This window comes from Pimephales promelas, chromosome 22, assembly GCF_988280905.1.
Source record: "Pimephales promelas chromosome 22, fPimPro1.hap1.1, whole genome shotgun sequence".
Taxonomy (NCBI): Eukaryota; Metazoa; Chordata; class Actinopteri; order Cypriniformes; family Leuciscidae; genus Pimephales; species Pimephales promelas.
The window spans coordinates 12,216,785-12,237,783 of NC_142790.1; the positions used below are offsets into that span (position 1 = coordinate 12,216,785).

At 37.5% G+C, this 20,999-nt stretch overlaps 1 protein-coding gene across 2 annotated transcripts in view; it reads left to right on the forward strand.

Annotated features, from left to right (window-relative positions):
• The window catches only part of galnt11 (UDP-N-acetyl-alpha-D-galactosamine:polypeptide N-acetylgalactosaminyltransferase 11 (GalNAc-T11)), a 31,237-nt gene that overhangs the window by 7,727 nt on the left and 2,511 nt on the right, over positions 1 to 20,999 (forward strand). For both annotated transcript variants that reach the window (XM_039666617.2, XM_039666618.2), the window contains exons 3-10: positions 417 to 540; positions 3,858 to 4,024; positions 5,959 to 6,084; positions 9,161 to 9,401; positions 10,649 to 10,766; positions 12,472 to 12,624; positions 17,557 to 17,772; positions 20,285 to 20,389. In XM_039666617.2, coding sequence (XP_039522551.2) covers positions 417 to 540; positions 3,858 to 4,024; positions 5,959 to 6,084; positions 9,161 to 9,401; positions 10,649 to 10,766; positions 12,472 to 12,624; positions 17,557 to 17,772; positions 20,285 to 20,389 — 1,250 coding nt within the window. The remainder of the gene's footprint in view (positions 1 to 416; positions 541 to 3,857; positions 4,025 to 5,958; positions 6,085 to 9,160; positions 9,402 to 10,648; positions 10,767 to 12,471; positions 12,625 to 17,556; positions 17,773 to 20,284; positions 20,390 to 20,999) is intronic.

Below are 20,999 nucleotides of genomic sequence, written 5' to 3' on the forward strand. Positions count from 1 at the left end.
ATCGATTCATCAAAGGTCAATAAATATTTTAATCATCTCATAATATACATTGGACGTAACATTTTTGAATCCATTTCTCTAAATCCCTCCTTTCCGCGAGCCTACTCTGCTCTGTAATCACTGTTCCTTCGTTGGCCAGAGGAGAACTGGCCCCCGACTGAGCCTGGGTTCTCCCAAGGTTTTTTTCTTCATTCAATCACCTGATGGAGTTTTGGTTCCTTGCCACCTTTGCCTTGGCTTTTGGCTTGCTTAGTTGGGGACATTTTAATTGTCCTATTATCTTTATCTGATGGTGTTGGACAAAAGTGTGCTAGTCCACCAGAATCCAATCAAAATATAGCCAACCTTTCCACTTTAGTCAGAGAGGAGCCCCTGAATGTGCCGTTTACTTCATGTGTTATGATCTCTGATTTCAGGAATGATTTTTAACAAGCAGGATCAAGAGGTACGAGATATGGGATATCACAAGCACGCCTTCAATGTACTCATCAGTAACCGCCTCGGCTACCACAGAAACGTCCCCGACACTAGGAATGACAAGTACGAGCATCTATCTGTGTACTAATCACTTTCTTAAATAATTATCTCTCATTCACTAGAAGTCACCATGAAATCAGAATCGAAGTTTCTTTATTTTTGTTGCACATTGCAGTAGGGGTGTAACGATACCCTCATGTCACGATTCAAAACATATCACGATACTCCAAGACATATGGTAAAAGGTTTACAAAAAAATGTACCGTTGATTAAAATGCTAAATTTGATATTACATTGTAGGTTTAAATGAATAGGCTTGGACTTTGTGCTTGTAACCCAAGGACAATGGTGACACCAGAATGTCAATATTCATGATTCTGAAGCTGAAATTACTGAGTTATTGCAGATGGATATGCTTGCACGCTTTCACTGACTAGATGCATTTAAAATAATGTCGGCCACTTTTTACTGCTAACATCAGACATTTGGCATTATCAGGACCCACAAATATTCCCCCAAAGCATTATTATACATTATAATCAACATTATATATAGTAGTTCAATGTAGTACTTGCACTAAAACTCTGAAAACTTGATTTTTTATTTTGGGGGGACTATCCACGATACATATTGTTGCATTTTTGTATTGCGATATATTGTGGCATGATATATTGTTACACCCCTACATTGCAGTGTTTATTATACATTATTTATCCACAAGTTATTTTTTTTATTAAAACGTCATGTGCACTCGTAATATTTAATACAAAAAAAACCCATTAATTTCCCCTCCCCTTCTTTTCTGATGATGTGTGAGCAGGCACGAGGGCAATGATCCCACCTTTCCAGCAACCTGTCTCTTACAAAAGAGGGCAGTTAACAATTGACAACAATCCAATCAATGGACAAAATCAAGTCCCACTCTGAATTTTGTCATCTTAGATGTCCACGTCTTTCTTTTTTTTAGTCGAAAAGAAATGAAGGTTTTTGATGAAAACATTCCAGGATTTTTCTCCATATAATGGACTACAATGGGAACCAAACGGTTTAAGGTCCAAATGAGAGTTTCAGTGCAGCTTCAAAGGGCTTTAAATGACACCAGACGATGAACAAGGGTCTTATTTAGCGAAATGATTGGTCATTTAACAAAATAAATAAAAAAGTTTAAGTTTTAGCACAAATGCCCAAAAAAAAGCACAAATGGTCGCCTTGCTCTGTTCTGTGATGAGCGTTCGTGGCTCTCCTGTTCAAACTCGTTCATCAAAATGAACAAATCTTTTTTCAAGTTATGGCTCGAAGGGTCCTAGATAAACCTTATTCATCGTCTGATGTCGTTTAAAGGCCTTTGAAGCTGCATTGAAACTCTCATTTGGACCTTGAACCTTTTGGTTCCCAATGAAGTCCATTACATGGAGAAAATCCTGGATTGTTTTCATCAAAAACCTTAATTTCGTAATTTCAACAAAAGTTTTTTTTTAAAGTGAACTACTCCTTTAATTTCCATTTCATGCTGACTTTTTAATTTGTTATAAACCTAAAACTTTAAAGTAATTGAGTTAATTTTCAGTTAAGGGAATAGTTCACCCAAAAGTAAAAAGAAAAAAAAAGCAAGTATTTACTCGCCCTTCATGTTGTTCTCTTTGATCACAATTTTTAAATAATATTCAAACAGCCTTTTACACAACATGTATGTATTGACCATGTGAAAACATCATTATTTTCCGAGTCATACAATAGCTTTGTGAGGAAAACAGACCAAAATTTAAGTTGTTATCCACTGAAAAGATGTATGTTTACATCAGTTACTCACAGTTGTTTACATACACAGAATGGAAATTTGAGGGCACAATTTTCAGTTGATGACTTACAATTTGTATGAACTTTTTAATTTGATCTGTCATTGTATGAAAAAGAGCAGGGCTTAATTAATAAATAAACATATACTTAAAAAAATAATCAATTTGTGTTACACAGGGGGAAAAAGTACTGTAGGGTAGGGCTGCACGATTAATCGAAAAAAAAAATCACGATCTCGATTCAAACATAAATGCGATCTCCTTTCTTAATGATGGCGATTCACTTCCGTGTATTTTCCTGCATTCAGATCATGCTGCATTCACGCGTTATATTGATCACACTCACACAAAAACAAAACAATAATTGACAAATCAATCATGCGGACGTTTCATCAGGGAATGTCTAAATTAAAGTTGTTGCACGTGAGCAGCGCATATTTTTTTTGGGCTTGCATGTTAATCAAAGTATTCACCGGGCGCAGGGGCAGCGCGTGAGCAGCAGTGAAACGCGCGCTCAATTAAAGTGAAAGCACACTTTTGAGGGACAAAATTAATGATTTCACTCAAAAAGTAGTTTCACACAATGTCTAGTCAGTTTTAACAAGAACTGAAGTACCTTAAAACTTATATAAAAATAATAGCCGAGTCCCATAGACGCCTGTATCTTTTACACGCCTGTGTGGCTGCAGGTTTGGGTAAATAAAAGCTCGTCTCAAATAGGGCGGGTCTGTTTTTTAATTTCGGTTTGTTAATCTTCTAAAACCGTCAGATCGTCTGCTTTTTGGAGGCCGCTTTAGCACATATTAGTCCCGCCAAAGCCTAGTTTGATCGGCGAGTGATGATGTAGAATAGAAACTGCTGCGCTTGAAAGGGCGGAGAGAGAGAGAGAGAGAGAGAGAGAGAGAGAGAGCGAGCGAGCGAGCGAGAGAGAGAGAGAGAGAGAGAGAGAGAGAGAGGTCTTCAAACAACACGAAAGTTTGGAAAACCGCAGTTTCACATAGAGCATTTTGGAGAGTTTTAGATATGAAGACTCAAATATTTATAGAAGATTTAGGCTACCCATTTAAACTTGTTTGTAATTATTCAGTTTGGGTGAAAGTGTGATGTCTGATTATAAAAAAAGCTATAGTAAACTAGCCAGAAAATATTAAATATAGCCTACACTTACTTTTAGTTCATGACTAATACACAGACAGCTACATAGGCTAGCCCCAAAGAACCAGCTATTAGACTGTCTTGTGTTTTTTTTTTTTTTTTTTTTTTACTTGAGTGCAATACAATTTGGATGGAGAAAAAAAAAGAGAATCGTGTAAGAGAATCGAGATCTCAATTCCCATGGAGAAAAATCGTGATTCACATTTTAGCAAGAATCGTGCAGCCCTACTGTAGGGTTAGACCGATAGTGAGTAAATAATTACAAAATGTAATTTTTTGGGTGAACCATTGTTTATGGAACATTTTATGAGGTCAAGGTGCACATAAGGTTTGTAACAAAACATGGCATGTTGTGTAAATAGAGGTCAAGGAGTGTGCTGATTGCCATGATTCTGCTGTAAATCATCACATGAACACTGTTCCCAACAGGTGCAGAGACACGATCTATCCCGTGGCTTTGCCTGCGGCCAGCATAGTGATCTGTTTCTTCAATGAGGCATTCTCTGCCCTCCTGAGGACTGTTCACAGTGTGCTGGATCGCACACCAAACTACCTGCTCCATGAGATCATACTGGTGGACGACCACAGTGAACTGGGCAAGCTGCCTTACTTCTCTAAACCTGTTTAATGTTCTTTAATCTTGTTTTGGTCCACTGAAGCAAGATAATGATTGACATACAGGGCTCCAGACTAACTTTTTTTACTAGGAGCGCTGTTGCCCCTGACTGAAAATTTTAGGAGCGCAAGCAGAAAATTTAGGGGCACACCTTAAATCAGCTTACAATGCAATTATTCAAATTTCTCCCAAAATAACTCTAATACTGACACATTTTTTAATAATAAATAGACTTAACATTATGATGCTGTTTTATTTTAAGTTCACAGGGCTCCAGACTCAAAGTTGAGGGCAGCACCACCTCAAATGAGAACTCACAGCGAGTTCTACAAAAAAAAAAAAAAAAAAAAATCTGGTAGCACTGGGGCTGACAATAAATCACTAAGCTTAATTGTAGATGAAATTAACTTTAGTTATTATTATTTATAATGTCTTAATATTAATTAATAAAAGTAGTGAAAATATGTATATGGAGTGAAAATAGCCAATAAACATCCTACTGTTTACAATGGTATTATTATTATTTTTTAAGTGTATAAATAAGAGTTTTCCAACATCTTAAAATTGTTCGTTTTAGGACAATCTTTAAAGGATGAACAAAAAATGTGTTGGTAATCACATAAAAAATACAAAAAAATAAAACATTTATATATGATATTATTGAAGTGCTGGGAAAAGATGTGTAGTAGGCTACTTGTAAGCATTTGTCTATTTCTTACACATCATCATATTTATGGTTAGAGTTAAGTTACTACATTAGCCTAAATCCATGGTTCTGTTAGGCTGATTTGTGGACTGAAAGCCTTCTATAAGTGTTTCTCCTGATTTCCACGTCAGCGCTGTTTGATCTGATATGGTTTATAACAGAACTCTGCGCCGAATCGGAGTGTTTCTCACTGGATCTCGTGGTGTTGATGTTATTAATTCTGAGGCGAATTCAATGGATGTCTTCACTGGATGTCCTAGTAGTGCTAACAGTCTTGCGTGAGTGAGATCGGCCCGCGACTGGCAAGTTCGGGCTTTATTTTACTGTCAATGGTTCGGATCGCTGCTGCTGCTCCACGGTCCTAATCATATATGAGTGGCGTAACGTATTTTCGTTCCACTTTCATTTTGTTTGCATTCGCTTCTAGGTAACGACTAACGAGTTGATAGATCGCCGATTGCTCAGACGCACATCAGGTTGTGATATTTCTCTCCCTCTCCTTCCCACAGACGTTTACGCGCGCTATTCTTGCCACGGATTCATTGACGCGCCGCTTCCACGCGGTACCACGCGTTTTACATGTGGCAAATTTACTGGTCGCACATGTGCGACTGGATGTAAAATTCAGTCGCACACTCTCAAAATTTGGTCGCAAAATGCGACCATTTGGTCGCAGTCTGGAGCCCTGACATACTACTTCTGTCCTGAACCATAGTGAGCTACCTTGCTGTCGAGACTCAACTAGCTCTAGTGATCTCCTCAAAACACTAGGGCTCATTGACGTTTCAATATTGCAAAGTTAAAAACTTGATTGATAGCGTAAAAATAACACATATTCTCGTTTTCATATGAATATATTTTTGGGGGAAAATAGATTAACTACTGTAGGAGTATAGCTGTAGGCCAGTACTCAATTAACTGTCCAAGAAAAGAGTATAACTGTGCAAAGCACTCGAGAGAAAATAACTTAATATATCACCGTTTGAATGCACTTTAAACATGACCAATTACAATATTGGCACATCATGAACCAGATATTAGGTCTGCGTGCATGTGAACTGAATCATTTGGTCAACAAATCATCTTCTAGACATGTTATGCTGTCTAAAACCCCTGCCAATTTTTTTTTTTATTAGTCTTAAGACAAGTGGAAATCCATGAGACAAGCTGGCTGTCTTACTCATCAGATGTTAATGTATGTCTGACAGATGATCTTAAGGACGATTTGGATTCTTACATTCAGCAGCACCTGCAGAAGAAAGTGAAGCTGGTTCGTAATGAGCAAAGGGAGGGACTGATCCGTGGGAGGATGATTGGGGCTTCTCATGCTACAGGTTAGACTTTAAACCCCCATTCATTTACCCTAGAGTTAGTCCATAAGCTAATTTTTTTGCATTGTAGGATGTTCACACACTACACCAGAGGTGTCCAATCCTGCTCCTGGAGGTCCAACGTCCAGCTGAGTTTAACTCCAAAACACCTGCCTGGAAGATGTTGGCACTCCTTAATTAACAGTTTCAGGTGGACGTTAGCCCTCCAGGAGCAGGATTGGGCACACCTGTACTACACAATTCTGTTCGACCAATCAAACTGAATATTTGTTTTCCTGTGAATTGACCCTTCGCTAAGCCATGCCCAAAAACCGCCACTGGTAGGGTTTCCGCGGGGTCTTAAAAAGTAAAAAAAAAAGTCTTAAATTTGCTGAAGTATAGTGTTCTAGGTCTTAATTCATTTTAAACAGGTCTTAATTTTCCTACGTCCATGTAAATCTCATTGAAGCTTTCATTGAAATGAAAGGGGTTTTTTTTATTCCGTGGTTGTAGTTCCTTATTTTGCTAGTTCAAATATAATTCACTGTATTGCGACTACAAAATAAATCAACATGCAACAGCCAATCAGTTCTGAGTTTCGTGTTATTGGCACGTATCTCAGATACCACAGACACACATAAAACAGATTTTACTCAGCTATAGGGAAGTGTAAGTTTACTAGTTTAATACCCTGGGTTTTCCCATTCTGCCTTGCCGCAGCACGGTTTTATTCGCGCTGCTAGGCAGTCTGGATACCATGAACCAAATTTTCCCCTGAAATAGGGAACCAATCACAGAACGGGGAGGGAGCACAGGCGCATTTGATAGATGTACAGGCACATTTGATAGACATTTGTAGCACCCAATAATACGACTCTGGGCATTCGTAAATCACGCCTCAAATACGAGAAAATTTTCATGTGGTTTCCAGACCACGTCTCATTCTCAATAATACGTGGTCTGGCGTCACCAGGCTACTAGTTTAGTGATACTTGGCTTGAAAAATCAGAATTTCGTGCTTGGTTAAAGCCAGTTGCAAACAACGTATTTAAAGCCTACTGCTAATGCAAGAAAGCTATTAAATTGGGAACATTGGGTGTACGGGAAGTCACTTGCAAAAAGTGATAAATCTCTAACTGCTGTGAAGGGTCTTCAGCAAACGACAGCCATCAGCAAGTTCTTGCAAGTATCTGGCGGCTCTGCCAACTAGCTCCGCAACTCGCCTCCGTGACCTCCGTATTGCTTTTGGATCAGAGCCAACACTAAAAGCAGAGGTGCTCTGGTTTCTCCACACAGTGACAAGACACCAGTCCTAGATTGTTTCAAACTATGTTTCTGGACTCTGACATCGCTAAATCCTTCAGGTTCAGGAAAGATAAAACGGCGGGATTTTATAAGAACAGAAACATAACTAACTTCCAAAATCACGGGATCGAATGTTAAGTTTGAATAAATTAAATTATCATTTTGAGACTCTGCGTTTCCTTTGTACATTTATATATATATATATATATATATACACACACACACACACTACCAGTCAAAAGATTTAGATCAGTAAAATTTTTTAAATTTTTAAAAGAAGTCTCTTCTGCTCACCAAGGCTGCAATTATTTGATAAAAAATACAAAAAAACAGTAATATTGTGAAATATTATTAAAATTTAAAACAGCGCTTTTCTATGTGAATATATAGTGAAGTCTAATTTATTCCTGTAATCAAAGCTGAATTTACGGCATCATTACTCCAGTCTTTAGTGTCACATGATCCTACAGAAATCATTATGATATGATGCTCAAGAAACATTTATGATTATTATCCATGTTGAAAACAGTTTTTTACATTTTCAGGTTTCATTTGTGAAACCTGCAGAAACCCTGACTGGCCAATCATGGTTTAGCAACCGTAACTAGGCATGGGAGGTCTGGCAAGCTTTCGAGCGAGGGAAACATGCCAGTGCGTTGTGTGTATGGATTGTGCAAATCTGATACCCGATATCCTCAAAGTTTGGATGGGGGAGTGAATTTTTTTTTTCCTTCCTGAAAATCTTAAAGGCCAGGGGAGAAATGATGGGTGTGATCAAGCAGTGGGAGACCCCATTCACAACTAAATGAAGACAGGATTAACAAAAACACTTAGCTTGGAAATAATAACGGTTCTTTGTTCATAATGCATATATTTTTACAGTTTGATTTATAAATATTAGATTATTACGTTCACATATTTTCACATTCACATTGTGTTTCCCACTTGAACGGTCAGCGTGTGAGGTGGCAGCTGCTTGCGCTGGGACGATAGGCTTTAGCTTCAATTTTTATGAAACTATTCTATTCTCGAGTGCATATTATGTCGTGAATATATCCCTCAAATGCATACTGTATTCCCTTTAGTCTGGCTCTCTCAGATATTTCACATGTTCACCAAAAATGACTAATTATCTCCTTGGGAATGTCTGACACCATTGCATACACACTGAAATAGACGTGCCAGGCGTGAAAGCTTGACAGGCGTAGCAACAGTAACTAGGGAGGGCAGGGCTTAACGAAGGGTCAATTATTAAACGCTGTTGTGATTCACAGCTTGTGAATTTTATTGTTTTAAACCAAAGTTGTGTTATCTATAATGAAAATGATAGTGATTGTCTTGCAAGTGGGTGATCCTTTTTTTGTGGTAATAAAAATAGACCTAAGCAAACAATGGCCTTTAAGATGACTTAAAATACATCTATAATAACAACAAGGCAATAATATTTAGTTCAAGTAAAGTATCAAAAGCAATTAATATGGTTTTATAGAATAACACTGTTAAAATACATTATATATATATATATATATATATATATATATATATATATATATGTATATATATATATATATATGTATATGTTTTATAACAAATACCTGCAGAGGGTGCCAACAGCCTGGTGTTATTACACTCTACAGCAGATCAAATCTTTGTTTAAAATTGGCACCCACCAGATTTGGTACTTTGTTGCTGTTTAGACTAGACGCTATTCATATTTGTTAACATAAGTGTGAACAAGGCTGTCGTTATATTTTCAATCCTTCCGTTAGGCTATCTTCATCTGTCTATCTTTCAGGTGAGGTGTTGGTGTTTCTGGACAGTCACTGTGAGGTGAATGAGGCATGGCTTCAGCCTCTTCTCACACCAATTAAAGAGAACAGGAAGACTGTGGTGTGTCCTGTCATCGACATCATCAGCGCAGACACACTAGTATACAGCCCCTCTCCTATCGTGCGAGGGGGATTCAACTGGGGCTTGCACTTTAAATGGGATCCAGTACCCATGTCTGAACTCAACAGCCCTGATGGAGCCATCAGGTATTACAAGTTTGTTACATTATGCTGGAATGCAAACTCGCATGCTCGCCTTTTGGAATATTTTATAATGTCAAATATATTCATACAAATAAAATGATATTTTTTTTACTTAATCTCATTTGGCTATCTCCTCTTTTGTATTATAAAATACAGTAGTCAACATATGAAGTGGCTCAAAAAAGTTAATCAAAGTTGTCCTAAGACAAGAACGAGTATTGTTCAAAATTCATGTATAACCAAATGAATATAAATAGCAAAAAAAATAGCCAAATGAGATGAAGTAATAATAATATCATTGTATTTGTATGAAAATTGTATTAATAGTAGGGCTGTCAAACGATTAAACGTGATTAATTGAATCCAAAGTAAAAGTTTGTTTGCATATATATGCGGGTGCCCTGTGTATAATTATTTTATATATATAAAATAATTACACACACATGCTTGTATATATTTAAGAAAAAAATATTATTTATATATAAATTATTTATATAAATATAATATATAATATATATAGATAATAATATTATAGATAATATTATATTATAAATAAATAAATTATATATAAATCTATAGTATATACATGAAAATATTTCTTAAATAAATACAAGCATCTGTGTGTATTTATACATATATAAAATAATAAACACAAACTTTTATTTTGGATGCGATTAAATGTGATTAATCGTTTGACAACCCTAATTAATAGTTTTATTAGTATTATTTGTAATAATTATTTGTATAATTGTGATACCGTTTTGTGACATAAAATACTTTGAAATGGATGCATATTCTGTCCCTGAAGCAGCTGTTATGGATTGGGATGAGGGCCAACACTTTAACCTTCACAGACTGTCCTGTTTAAAATCAATCTCCCCAGACAGAATTTGAACTATAGAGTTGTCTGTGTTACTCTAAGCCCTCGTTCCACTTACATTCACATTTACCAGTCAAATGTTTAGACGCGTCTACTCATTCTGTTTTTTTATTACTATTTTGTGAATTCTAGAATAATAGAGAAGTCAAATTAAAGTATTGAAAATATGTAGTGACCAAAATATTATATATATCAAAAATAAACTTGTGCTTAGGTAAAAATGTATATTTGCCTAGCATATGTTTTTAGATCAAAAGAGGTTTTAAAGTCATGTAAAACAAATGCAGTATGGTTTATCCATACATTTGCTGGGAGTGCATACAAGCTCACTGTGGTACACTGAGATATGACTCCGGTCATGTTTCTGCAGGTCTCCCACAATGGCAGGTGGACTGTTCGCCATGGACAGGAATTATTTTTATGAGCTTGGCCAGTATGACCGTGGCATGGACATATGGGGTGGAGAGAACTTGGAAATCTCTTTTCGGGTAAATGGTGTAGACTTTAAGACAAATTTTTTTAAGATGACTGAACTGCAGGAATTGATGAAAAGCTAGTAATTAAATTTATTGTAATCATAATATAAACAAATTAGGCTGCACAATAAACTGAAATAGTGATGCATCAAATCAAAGGCTGCAATTTAATTAGGGAAGTGTATAGTCTGCTGCACTGTGTGTTTCAGAGTGAAGAGCAGCACTTTTGATGTTTTCTCAAAGCAGTTCATTCACAGTAAATCGCTGTGAGATTAACATGCATTTGGGAACACAATGTGCAGTAGGTTCACTTTATTTACTTTCACCTAATTTCCAAGTTTTCTGTGGACATAAGTTTATACGTTTAAGATTTTAAGACATATTAGTATTCTAACTTGTGGTTTTTGTTGGTTCTTGTAAAAAGTGAACCTTGTTCTAACAAAAATTATTCAACCCCCATTGCAAATCAGGTTTATTGGCAAAATGTAGACTTTCAGCTGTTTGCAATGAACAAATCAAACAAAAGTCATTGACATAGCTCAACACAACAAATGTTTCAAGTATCCCCAAATTCAACTTTCCCCAAAATTCAACTCCAAATGCAACTTTTAATGGCTACGGCAGTCTCAAAATTCTCAAGCACACCTGATGCAACAACAAATTATGGCTGCATTAGTTGCACCAGGTGTGCTTGAGCTAGAACACATGACATATCTAAACTGGCTATGTTTAGTGAGCGTCACGTTTGACTGCATGTTAGAAATATGTTGAATATGTTGAAAGAATGTTACAAAAAGTTAAGAGAAAATATCATCACCCTTCACAAACAAAGGAACAGGATAAAAAAAGATAGCGAATGTTGCTAGAGAAACAGTTGGAAGCATAGTTTGCAAGTTCAAAGTTAAAGGAACAGTGGACGGAGCAGATAAAGGAAGCTATCAATAGCTGCAATCAGATTTCTGAGAAGGCAGGTTAAAACAAGTTGTAACGAGTGGTTGAATCAGTCAAAGTTGCTCTTCTATCTGCTTGAATCAGTCGGCCCACCTCTAGCATCAACTAGGCATTTTCGTCGACAGGACTGCCGCATACTGGATGTTTTTCCCTTTTCACACCATTCTTTTTAAACCGGGTTTGTTAAGGGGTTTTTTAAACCGGGTTTGTTAACCATGTAGACCCAAGTATATTACTGAACTGGAGGCCATTACTCATGAGGAATGAGCTTAGATTCCTCAAAAACGCTGCCAGAGACTGGTGTCTGGTTATACATCTCGTTTGCAGCATGTCATAGCAGCAAAAGGGGGTGTTCATCAGTCATTTAAAGTTGCACTAAGTTGAATTTGGGGAAACTACTTGAAGAATTTGTTGTGTTGAGCTATTTCAATTACTTTTGTTTGTAATTTGTTCATTGCAAACTGCTCAAGGTCTATATATATTTTGCCAATAAACCTGATATTCAATGGGGGTTGAATGATTTTGATTACAGCTGTGCAGATAGATAGATAGATAGATAGACAGACAGACAGACAGACAGACAGATAGATAGATATGTATAGATGCATATTTTATCCATTTAATTGCATATCATGTGACTATTAACCAACATCAGAGATCATTAAATTATTGAAAAATATTTCTGAACCCCCTGGTTTAGACATTTTTATTTGATCTTGGGGACCAAAGATATACTTACTTGGTTGAAATTATTTTCTTTCATCAGATTTGGATGTGTGGAGGCCAGTTGCTAATCGTTCCCTGCTCCAGGGTGGGGCACATCTTCCGCAAGCGCCGGCCTTATGGTTCACCTGGTGGTCAGGATACAATGGCCCACAATTCTCTGCGTCTGGCTCATGTCTGGATGGATGACTATAAGGTGGAGATCATAATGCTATAGCATAATGCTATAATAATAAAAATAATCTGTGTGATGGAAATAATATTATTATTTATTATTGTTATTATTATTATTAATAATAAACTATTCTAGCATTTGTAAAGAGAGTTTGTGTCATGAGAAATATGAAAGTGGCACCAGTATGTAGGAGATCAGTGTCCTTGATCAGTTTCCTTGATTTGCCTGAGCTTCCTCTCATTAATAAGTGGCCATTATTCAGAAATATATGACTGCTGAATGCTTTATTAAGACCATTCAACACCGATTATTCAATCTAGAATGAAATAGTTTCTTGTTTACTTGTCAGTATTGTAGTTTTATTTGTCAAGGCATTCCAGGTCTCTACTTTTTTATGTGTGTTGTTTTCTATGGCATTTTGGGAAGTCAAAGTTGACAGATTTCACAGAAAATGGCATAGTGCGTTGAGGGTACAGATTCTGTTTGTTTTTTAAGCTTCACATGATTCCATCCTATAGAGGGTATGCGCGTGATGTCACCGTCGGCCGGAGTGCCTGCAGTTACTCACAGTGAGTGGCAAAAAGACTGAGCGGCTGTATATGTTTTCAGCGTGAATACTGCGAAAAACAAACACAACACATATAAAGTGGGAAGGAGTTTTGCCATTGACTACAACTAGATTTGACAAAAAATCGGAGGTATATTTTTTACAGACTGCTATAGAAAGAGGAGCAAAAGGATCGCTGCGGCCATTCGCAGAAACAACTGGAGTCCAGTCAGTGAAAGGTGAATTTGCAGTTATCAATATGCTGAATTTAGGTGTAAAACCATACCCATATATTTTGTATTGTTATATATATATATATATTAACAACTCATCAATTAAATATTTATCATTGCATATTCTACATTATTGGATGTTTTTTAATAAACACTGACCAACAAAAAAAACCCATAAAGTTTTAGGGCTGGACGATATGATGATATATATATGCTATATATGACGCTGTGTCCATAAGTGATCACCCTATTTAGACCTTCCTATATTGTATTTATATAAAGCGTTCACAGGCAAATTTGCTTTATGTTTAGGACTATATTGCTTTTATTTCCCCGGTGTCGAAATCAGGCAAACATAAATGTGAGGCAACACGATTCCTGGCTGCATGTCAATATCCATGGATCGCTGGATCTTTAGTAAGCTGTAAGGAACACTATATTGAGTCCAACATTTAGTTTAAATTGATAAAATTTTTCATTTTAGTCGCATTTTCGCAGTCTCCCCTATTAAATCCAGTCACGCAGCAGATCTTTTGCCACTCAGTCAGGGTGAGGGGGGTTGTTCCGGCGGGAAAGTGACGTCGATGCATTCCCTCTATCGGAGAAAATCAAACATGTTTGATATTTTGAGCCAAATGTAGAACACACATTGTTTTATTGTCTTCATTTGTCATGCATCTCCTAGCAACAGATGCCCTTATCTTTGGTGCCCTTAACTTTAAAGATGCCCTTAACTTTGGTTTTCACATATGACCTCTTTTAGAGGATAGAATTTGACCTATATAAGACCGATAAGAGCAGATATCACATGGCTTTTTGCTTTACCAAAAGTTCAGCATGTCCACCCTGACCCTGATTCTTTAAGGTCACTCAATAAATTGAATGTTGTTTGTCGGGTTTGACGTTGACAGCTGTGGTGCTGAAAGTTGTTCATCGCTGTTGGCATTAGCACGTGCAGCATGGTTCATTACACTCCTGGCAAAAAAAAAAAAAAATGGGCCAAGCCAAAAATGGCCAAAATGTAGGCTCCCCAAACGATGACTCTCTTCTCCCAGGCTTCACTGAGTTAGAGACGCATTTATTATTATATTTTTCAGCAGATTTCCGAAGACACCGCTCTAGAGCATCACCATGCTACTCGTGTTTCACTGCGATTCATCACTTCACATATTCTAACAAAATTCACATATTCTGAGACAGTAATGGATTTTTAAGTAGTACATTTACTTAAATTAGCTAATCAATAATTTGTGGTTAAGAGAATTAAGAGCTTGGTGTTTAACCATTTTGGCCATGGCCCATTTTTTTTTTTTTTTTTTTCAGGAGTGTAGTACATGATGGAGATGTGTGAAATTATTCATGTGTGTTAGAATTGTACAGCTGCATCCATTGCGTAGAACTTCAAAGTCTCATCATAATTGGCTCCTCGTCTAAGAGATAATTGACCCAGTTAGAGGAGAATGTAATTACCTGTGTCAGACACATTAAAGCTGTGCTTCAGCCAGTTATTTCAAGATCCTGCTTAACAGGGTCAGCCACATTCTCAGAAATATTTGTTTAGCCTTTTTGCAAAAAAGCTTCAGTTTCGCTTCAGTGGTGTGTAAATGTGTTGATTTATTTCCCAGCTAATGTGGATTTTTTTATTAATACTGTTCTGATGTCCTTTTCGCAGTTGTTTGATTATAAATAACTATGCATTATGCCTTAATTTTTCCCTGAATTTGACGTATTCGTGTGATGGTGTAGCCTGACTTTGTCATACTCATATTCTAGTCAGAATGTGAGTCTGAAACTGCTCCGTAGGGCTTTGATTATGAGGCGTGTCGTAACCGAACCAGGAAAAAAACTCTTCCCTCAATTGGATAGTCGGTAGACCTACAACCAATCAGAGCAATGCAGTAAGTCAACTAATTTAGCGCAGTTTTCAACTATATAACTTACTTATTTTAGAAGTAAAATAACGAGTGTTGCTTCTTTTACTTACTCCTCCATGAGTGCGACCAAAGGAGAAACCACAACGACCACAGGCCTTTCATTACGACCCATCTTCTTAGCGACCGTTAGAGCCAGCTGATAAGTGACACTTTTGCCGAATCATGTAGGAAGGACGGCAAAAAATATCTTTCTGATCGACAAATGCCTTGATTGCAGTCTATTAAAATGAATGCGCTGTAAATTTATTTTACAACAGACGCGACAGCGGAATTTATACATCTCAATTCTCCAGCTGCTGTCATCTCTGAGGGAAAACAGTTAAGCGCTCTTTGATAACGTGACGATTACGTCCTTGCAGATCACCTGTCCATCATCGTATAAAGCCCGCCCTGGCAATCTGATTGGCCCGTTCATTTTTTGACTGATCATAATTACTCCTCAATAGATCGAGTCCAGACCGAACTTCCTGACCAAAAAATGTTGTGGGCGGGGTTCGGGCTGGCATCCAGGCTAGTGATGGAGAGAAAGACGGCTGTGATTTAGTACAGCATTTGAGCTTTGTGAGAGAACGGCAACTAATAATTAAATCATAAAAAATGCTCATTTTTTTAAGAGAGTTATTAAAGTGTTATTAAATTACTGAAATATTAAAGGGGACCTATTATGCTTTTACCTTTCCTTTAGTGTGTAATATAGCTGTTATGTACATTTTTAACACATGCCCCAACAGTAGACCAATCACAACAGACTGGGTTGGGCCGACCAATCAGAGCAGACTGGGCTTTTCAGAAAGTGGGTTTTAAAGAAATAAATTGGAGAGTTCAGACTGGGTGAAAATTTTGTTTTTTGAACAGTAAATCATGTAAACCTATTCTAGTAGACCCCTAAACAAAATTATAAATATGTAAATGAGCATAATAGGGGTCATTTAACTTGAAATTTTAGAGCATACTTGATAACTTAGCACTTAAAATTGCAGTAAATATTTTTCAAGGGGCCAAAGGGGTTCCCTGACAAAATAGGTTTTGGGAATCCTCGATTTAGAGGTCTAGAGCAGAACAGCACTTTATTAGAAACGGATGTTTGCTGCTGTATTAACAATCCAATCAGAGGCAAATTTGCTGTGATTTATCATATTTTCAGGCAAGCTGATTTAGAAACGTTGTTTTGGACTTTTGGACACTGACAGCTCATCTGAAGTAAAGAGCTAGAAAAACAAGATACATGTCTGGGTTCATTCACAAACTTCAATACTGTGTCTTTCTAACATATTTGTTGGATAACTTCTTCACCACAGGCTCTTGTTTTTAAAAGTGATTGTCACTCTTAACTTTGCAGTGTGGACGTGGCCATTGTGATGTTTCCTCTCATGTCACTCTTATTTTTTGACTGACTTAAAGGGTTAGTTCACCCAAAAATGAAAATTAAGTCATAAATTACTCACCCCCATGCTGTTCCAACCCCGTAAGACCTTCGTTCGTCTTCGGAACACAAATAAAGATATTTTTGATTGAATCTGAGAGCTGGATCACTCTTCCATAGACTGCCTAAGGGACTGGCTCTTGACGGCCCATAAAGTCATTAAAGAAAATGTTTAAATATTCCATGTGCCTACAGCGGCTCAATTATAAGTTTATCAAGCGACGAGACTACTTTTTGTGCGAAAAAAAACATAAATAACGACTTTATTCCACTATTCCATTACTTCGTTATGGGCGCATGCGCGAGAACTGAGACGAGGACGTTCTTCTCATTCGTCTACTTCTTGTTACCGGCTGCTCACCGCTCAGGAGTATTACCGCCCCCTACCGTATAAAATGATGATCCATATATAAGGCGCTCCGGATTATAAGGAACACTGTCGTTTTTTGAGAAGATTAAAGGCTTTTAAGTGCACCTTATAGTGCGGAAAATACGCAAATTGAAAAGCGTATGTACAGCGCGCATCCCTTTTCAATCAAAAATATCTTTATTTGTGTTCCGAAGATGAACGAAGGTCTTACGGGGTTGGTACAGCATGGGGGTGAGTAATTAATGACTTAATTTTCATTTTTGGGTGAACTAACCCTTTAAGAGAGGGTGAAGAGCAAAGGAAATACAAAATTGTACCCCTTTAATACTTGCTTGAGTATGGAATTGACCACAACAGTCAACGTAAACCTTTCCGAGAATGGTTTGCCTTGCTTTTTCAGTCAATTTTATAATAGATTATTTATGTTGCAAATGTGTGTCCATCAGGAGCAGTACTTCGCCTTGCGCCCTGAGCTAAGGAACCGTGACTATGGGGACATCAGCGAGCGGGTCGCTATTCGGAAGCGGCTGCAGTGTCACTCTTTTAAATGGTACCTGGAAAATATCTACCCTGAAATGCAGGTTTCCTCCCCACGCAAGCCCCAGCAGCCCGTCTTCATCAACAAGGGTTTGAAGAGACCCAAAGTCCTGCAGCGGGGTCGGGTAAGACCTCATGTTGACCCTTATCTTGTATCGCGCTGATGGTCAATAAATGACTGCATGAATGTGTCTGTTGTTTTTAGACTATATTTTTCTATTGAGTGTCATTTTAATTAAACAAAACATATTTTAAATAACAGACTAACTTTTCCACTGGTTGAACTGGTGCTACCAACTTTCTCAGTTGGTCGCACCAGCATTTGGTTTGGTCGCACTTTTTTTTATTAATCAGTGCATGCTGATGAATAGTGGTTTTAATGGACCAAAGCTAGCAAAGACTTTCTGGGTTGCAGCATAAATACCTATAATATATTAATTATCTTTGCCAAATTTCAGGATTTTGTGGTATTTTAATCTGTAATTTTAAGGATTTTACATTTGAATTATATACAATCTATCTATTTACATTTGAATCATAATTGATTGTATCTATCTATATATTATCATCTTTCTATCTTTTAAAAATCATTAAACATTCAAATGCATGCATTACATTTTAAAAGTATTATAATAAGCTAATATAGATTTTTTTCGTTATCAAACTTTATAGTTGTAACAAAAATCAGAAATCTCACACTGCTTACCTTCTGCATTTTATAATAATTTCCTTTTCCTCAATTACTCTCACCTAACTGCTGAAAAGACATAGGAAGGGGCACGCTGTTTCGTGAGAAATTTTCATTTTTATATGCCTTAATTTGTGAATTCGTAATCGGCGCATTCCACCATCAGTGTGCAATACGCATGATGTCTGCATTCGTCAATAAATAAACTGCACGTGTCTAGCGGAAGAGCACTGTAGCCGGTGCTACTTCTCTCCATTAATGTCTATGGCGAGTCACGCAGGACTGGGCAATTCCGCATCCGAGTCGACCATGGGATAAAATAGTCCGAATATAAACACTTATTATAGGCCTACCGTAGTGATTCAGGATAAGTCAAAAACACGGTTTTGAAAATGGATGCTTGATGTAGCCTACTCGTTCATTTTGAACATAAGTTACGGACTTCAGCAGCTGATACAACGGCGTTCTGTTGCACGAGCGTCCTCTCACACATACTGTATACAATTTTAACTCGCACATTCTCAAAAAATGGTCGCAGTCTGGAAGCCTGAATAATACACTAATGAGCTAGAACATTATGACCACTCACAGGTGAAGTTAAAAGTATTAATAATAATTTCTAACAAGGTCACATGTTAAGTTCTGAGTAGATTAGATGATTAGTGAACAATCAGTTCTTGTAGTCAGTGTGTTGGATTGAAGCAGAAATGGGCAAGAGTAAAGACCTGAGATTTGGGCAAGGGCCAATGGGTCGACTGAAAGAGCAAGTGTTGTGGGATCCTCCTGGTCAGCATTGGTAAGAAGCTACGTACAGTGGTCTGAGGAGCGACAAACCTCAAACTGGCGACAGTGTGTTGGGCGTCCAAGGCTCATTGATGCACAAGGGCAATGAAGGCCATCCCATCTGCTAGAAGATCTATTGTGGCACAAGTCAGAAAATTCTAATATAGGTTATGGGAGTAATTTGTAAAAACATCACACTCTGCTGCATATGTGGTTATGTAGCCCATGATGACCCTTGTACACCGTCAAAAGCACCTAGAGTGGGAACGCAAGCATCAGAACTTGACCTTGGGTCCGTTGAAGAAGGTCATCTGGTCCAACGAGTCCCATTTTCCTTTACATCATGTTGGCAGCTATGTACATGCGCCATTTACCTGGGGAAGTGATGGCACTAGGATGCACTGTGGGGCGACAGCAGGTGGAGGGAGTGTGATGCTCTGGGCAGTGTTTTGCTGGGAATCTCTGGATCCGGCTATTCATGCGGACCTCAGTTTGACATGTGCCACCTACCTAAATGTCATAAACCAGGTACACCCCTTTGGAATATGGTATTCCCTGATGGCACGTGCCCTGCCACACTGCACACATTGTTCAGGAATGGTTTTTGGAAACAATGAAGAGTTCAAGGTGTTGCCCTAACCTACACATTACTTGCATCTCAATCTGATTGAGCATCTATGGGATGTGCTGAAACGACAATTCCAATCCATGGTGGGTCAACCTCGCAACTTGTCAGACACCACAGAAAACCTTCATGCCTCGACGGGTTGGTTTGGGTAGGACCCAAAACAGCATGGGGAGGACCGACAGCATTTTAGGCAGGTGGTCATAATGTTTTGGCTCATTGGTATGTAGAATCTGTCTGTTTTTAAGTTTGATTCACCAAATAGACACATTATTTTTTCTATGGAGTGTCATTAACATCACCCACTGTTGTAAGTGAGTAAAGTGCAGAGCTGTATGAAATGAACTGACAGCTCGCTGTATGAACAGCAGAGGGCAGTAGAGCAGCTCTTGAACAGCACGGGTCCACTGCTGTTTTGCATTATTTTTGCACTTCATTAGTCTAAGAGAATATTTAGAATATCATGTTGTTTTTTTGTTTTTTCTAAGTCTAAGGTTTGCACGTCTTTAAAAAATAAAGATATTTTTCTGTTCTCTTTCAGCTGCGTAATCTGCTGGCTAACAAGTGTCTGGTGGCACAGGGACGTCCCAGTCAGAAGGGGGGCGCTGTGGTGGTGAGAGACTGTGACCCACAGGACCCCGAGCAGGTCAGGTCATCAAACTGCCGTCATTCTGTGATAGTTAAGCAGCTTTGAAGTGGATTTTGCGGATAATTATTAGCTCTGGTGAATATTTGGGGTGCTCATTTATCAGTATTCATTGTTGACTCATACTGAACAAACTACTGTTCAAAAACGTAGATTTTTATAAATAAATGCTGTTCTTTCGTCCTTTCCTGTTTTTTTTTTTTGTTTTTTTTTTTTTTCATGTGTACAGAATTGTTAAGCTGTTTTCCTCAATGATGATGATGATGGATGTTTCTTAAAAAAGATTTTAATATGATTTGGTGCTTAAGGATCATGCAGCACTGCTGAAAATTCAGCTTTGCCATCATAGGAATAAATTAGTCAGTCACCTTCATTTATACATCGCTTTTAACTAGATTGTTTCAAAGCCGTTTTACAGTGATAATAGGAAATTACAGTTTCAGATTGTTTTGGCTTTACAGAAGCTCTAGAATAAAGTTACAGAAAAATTGATTTTAAATATATATCTTTTAAATATATTTAAATAGAAAACAGTTATTTTAAAATCTAGTAATATTTCATAAATTGTTACAAATAAATTTTATTTAAATAAATACAGCCATGATGAGCA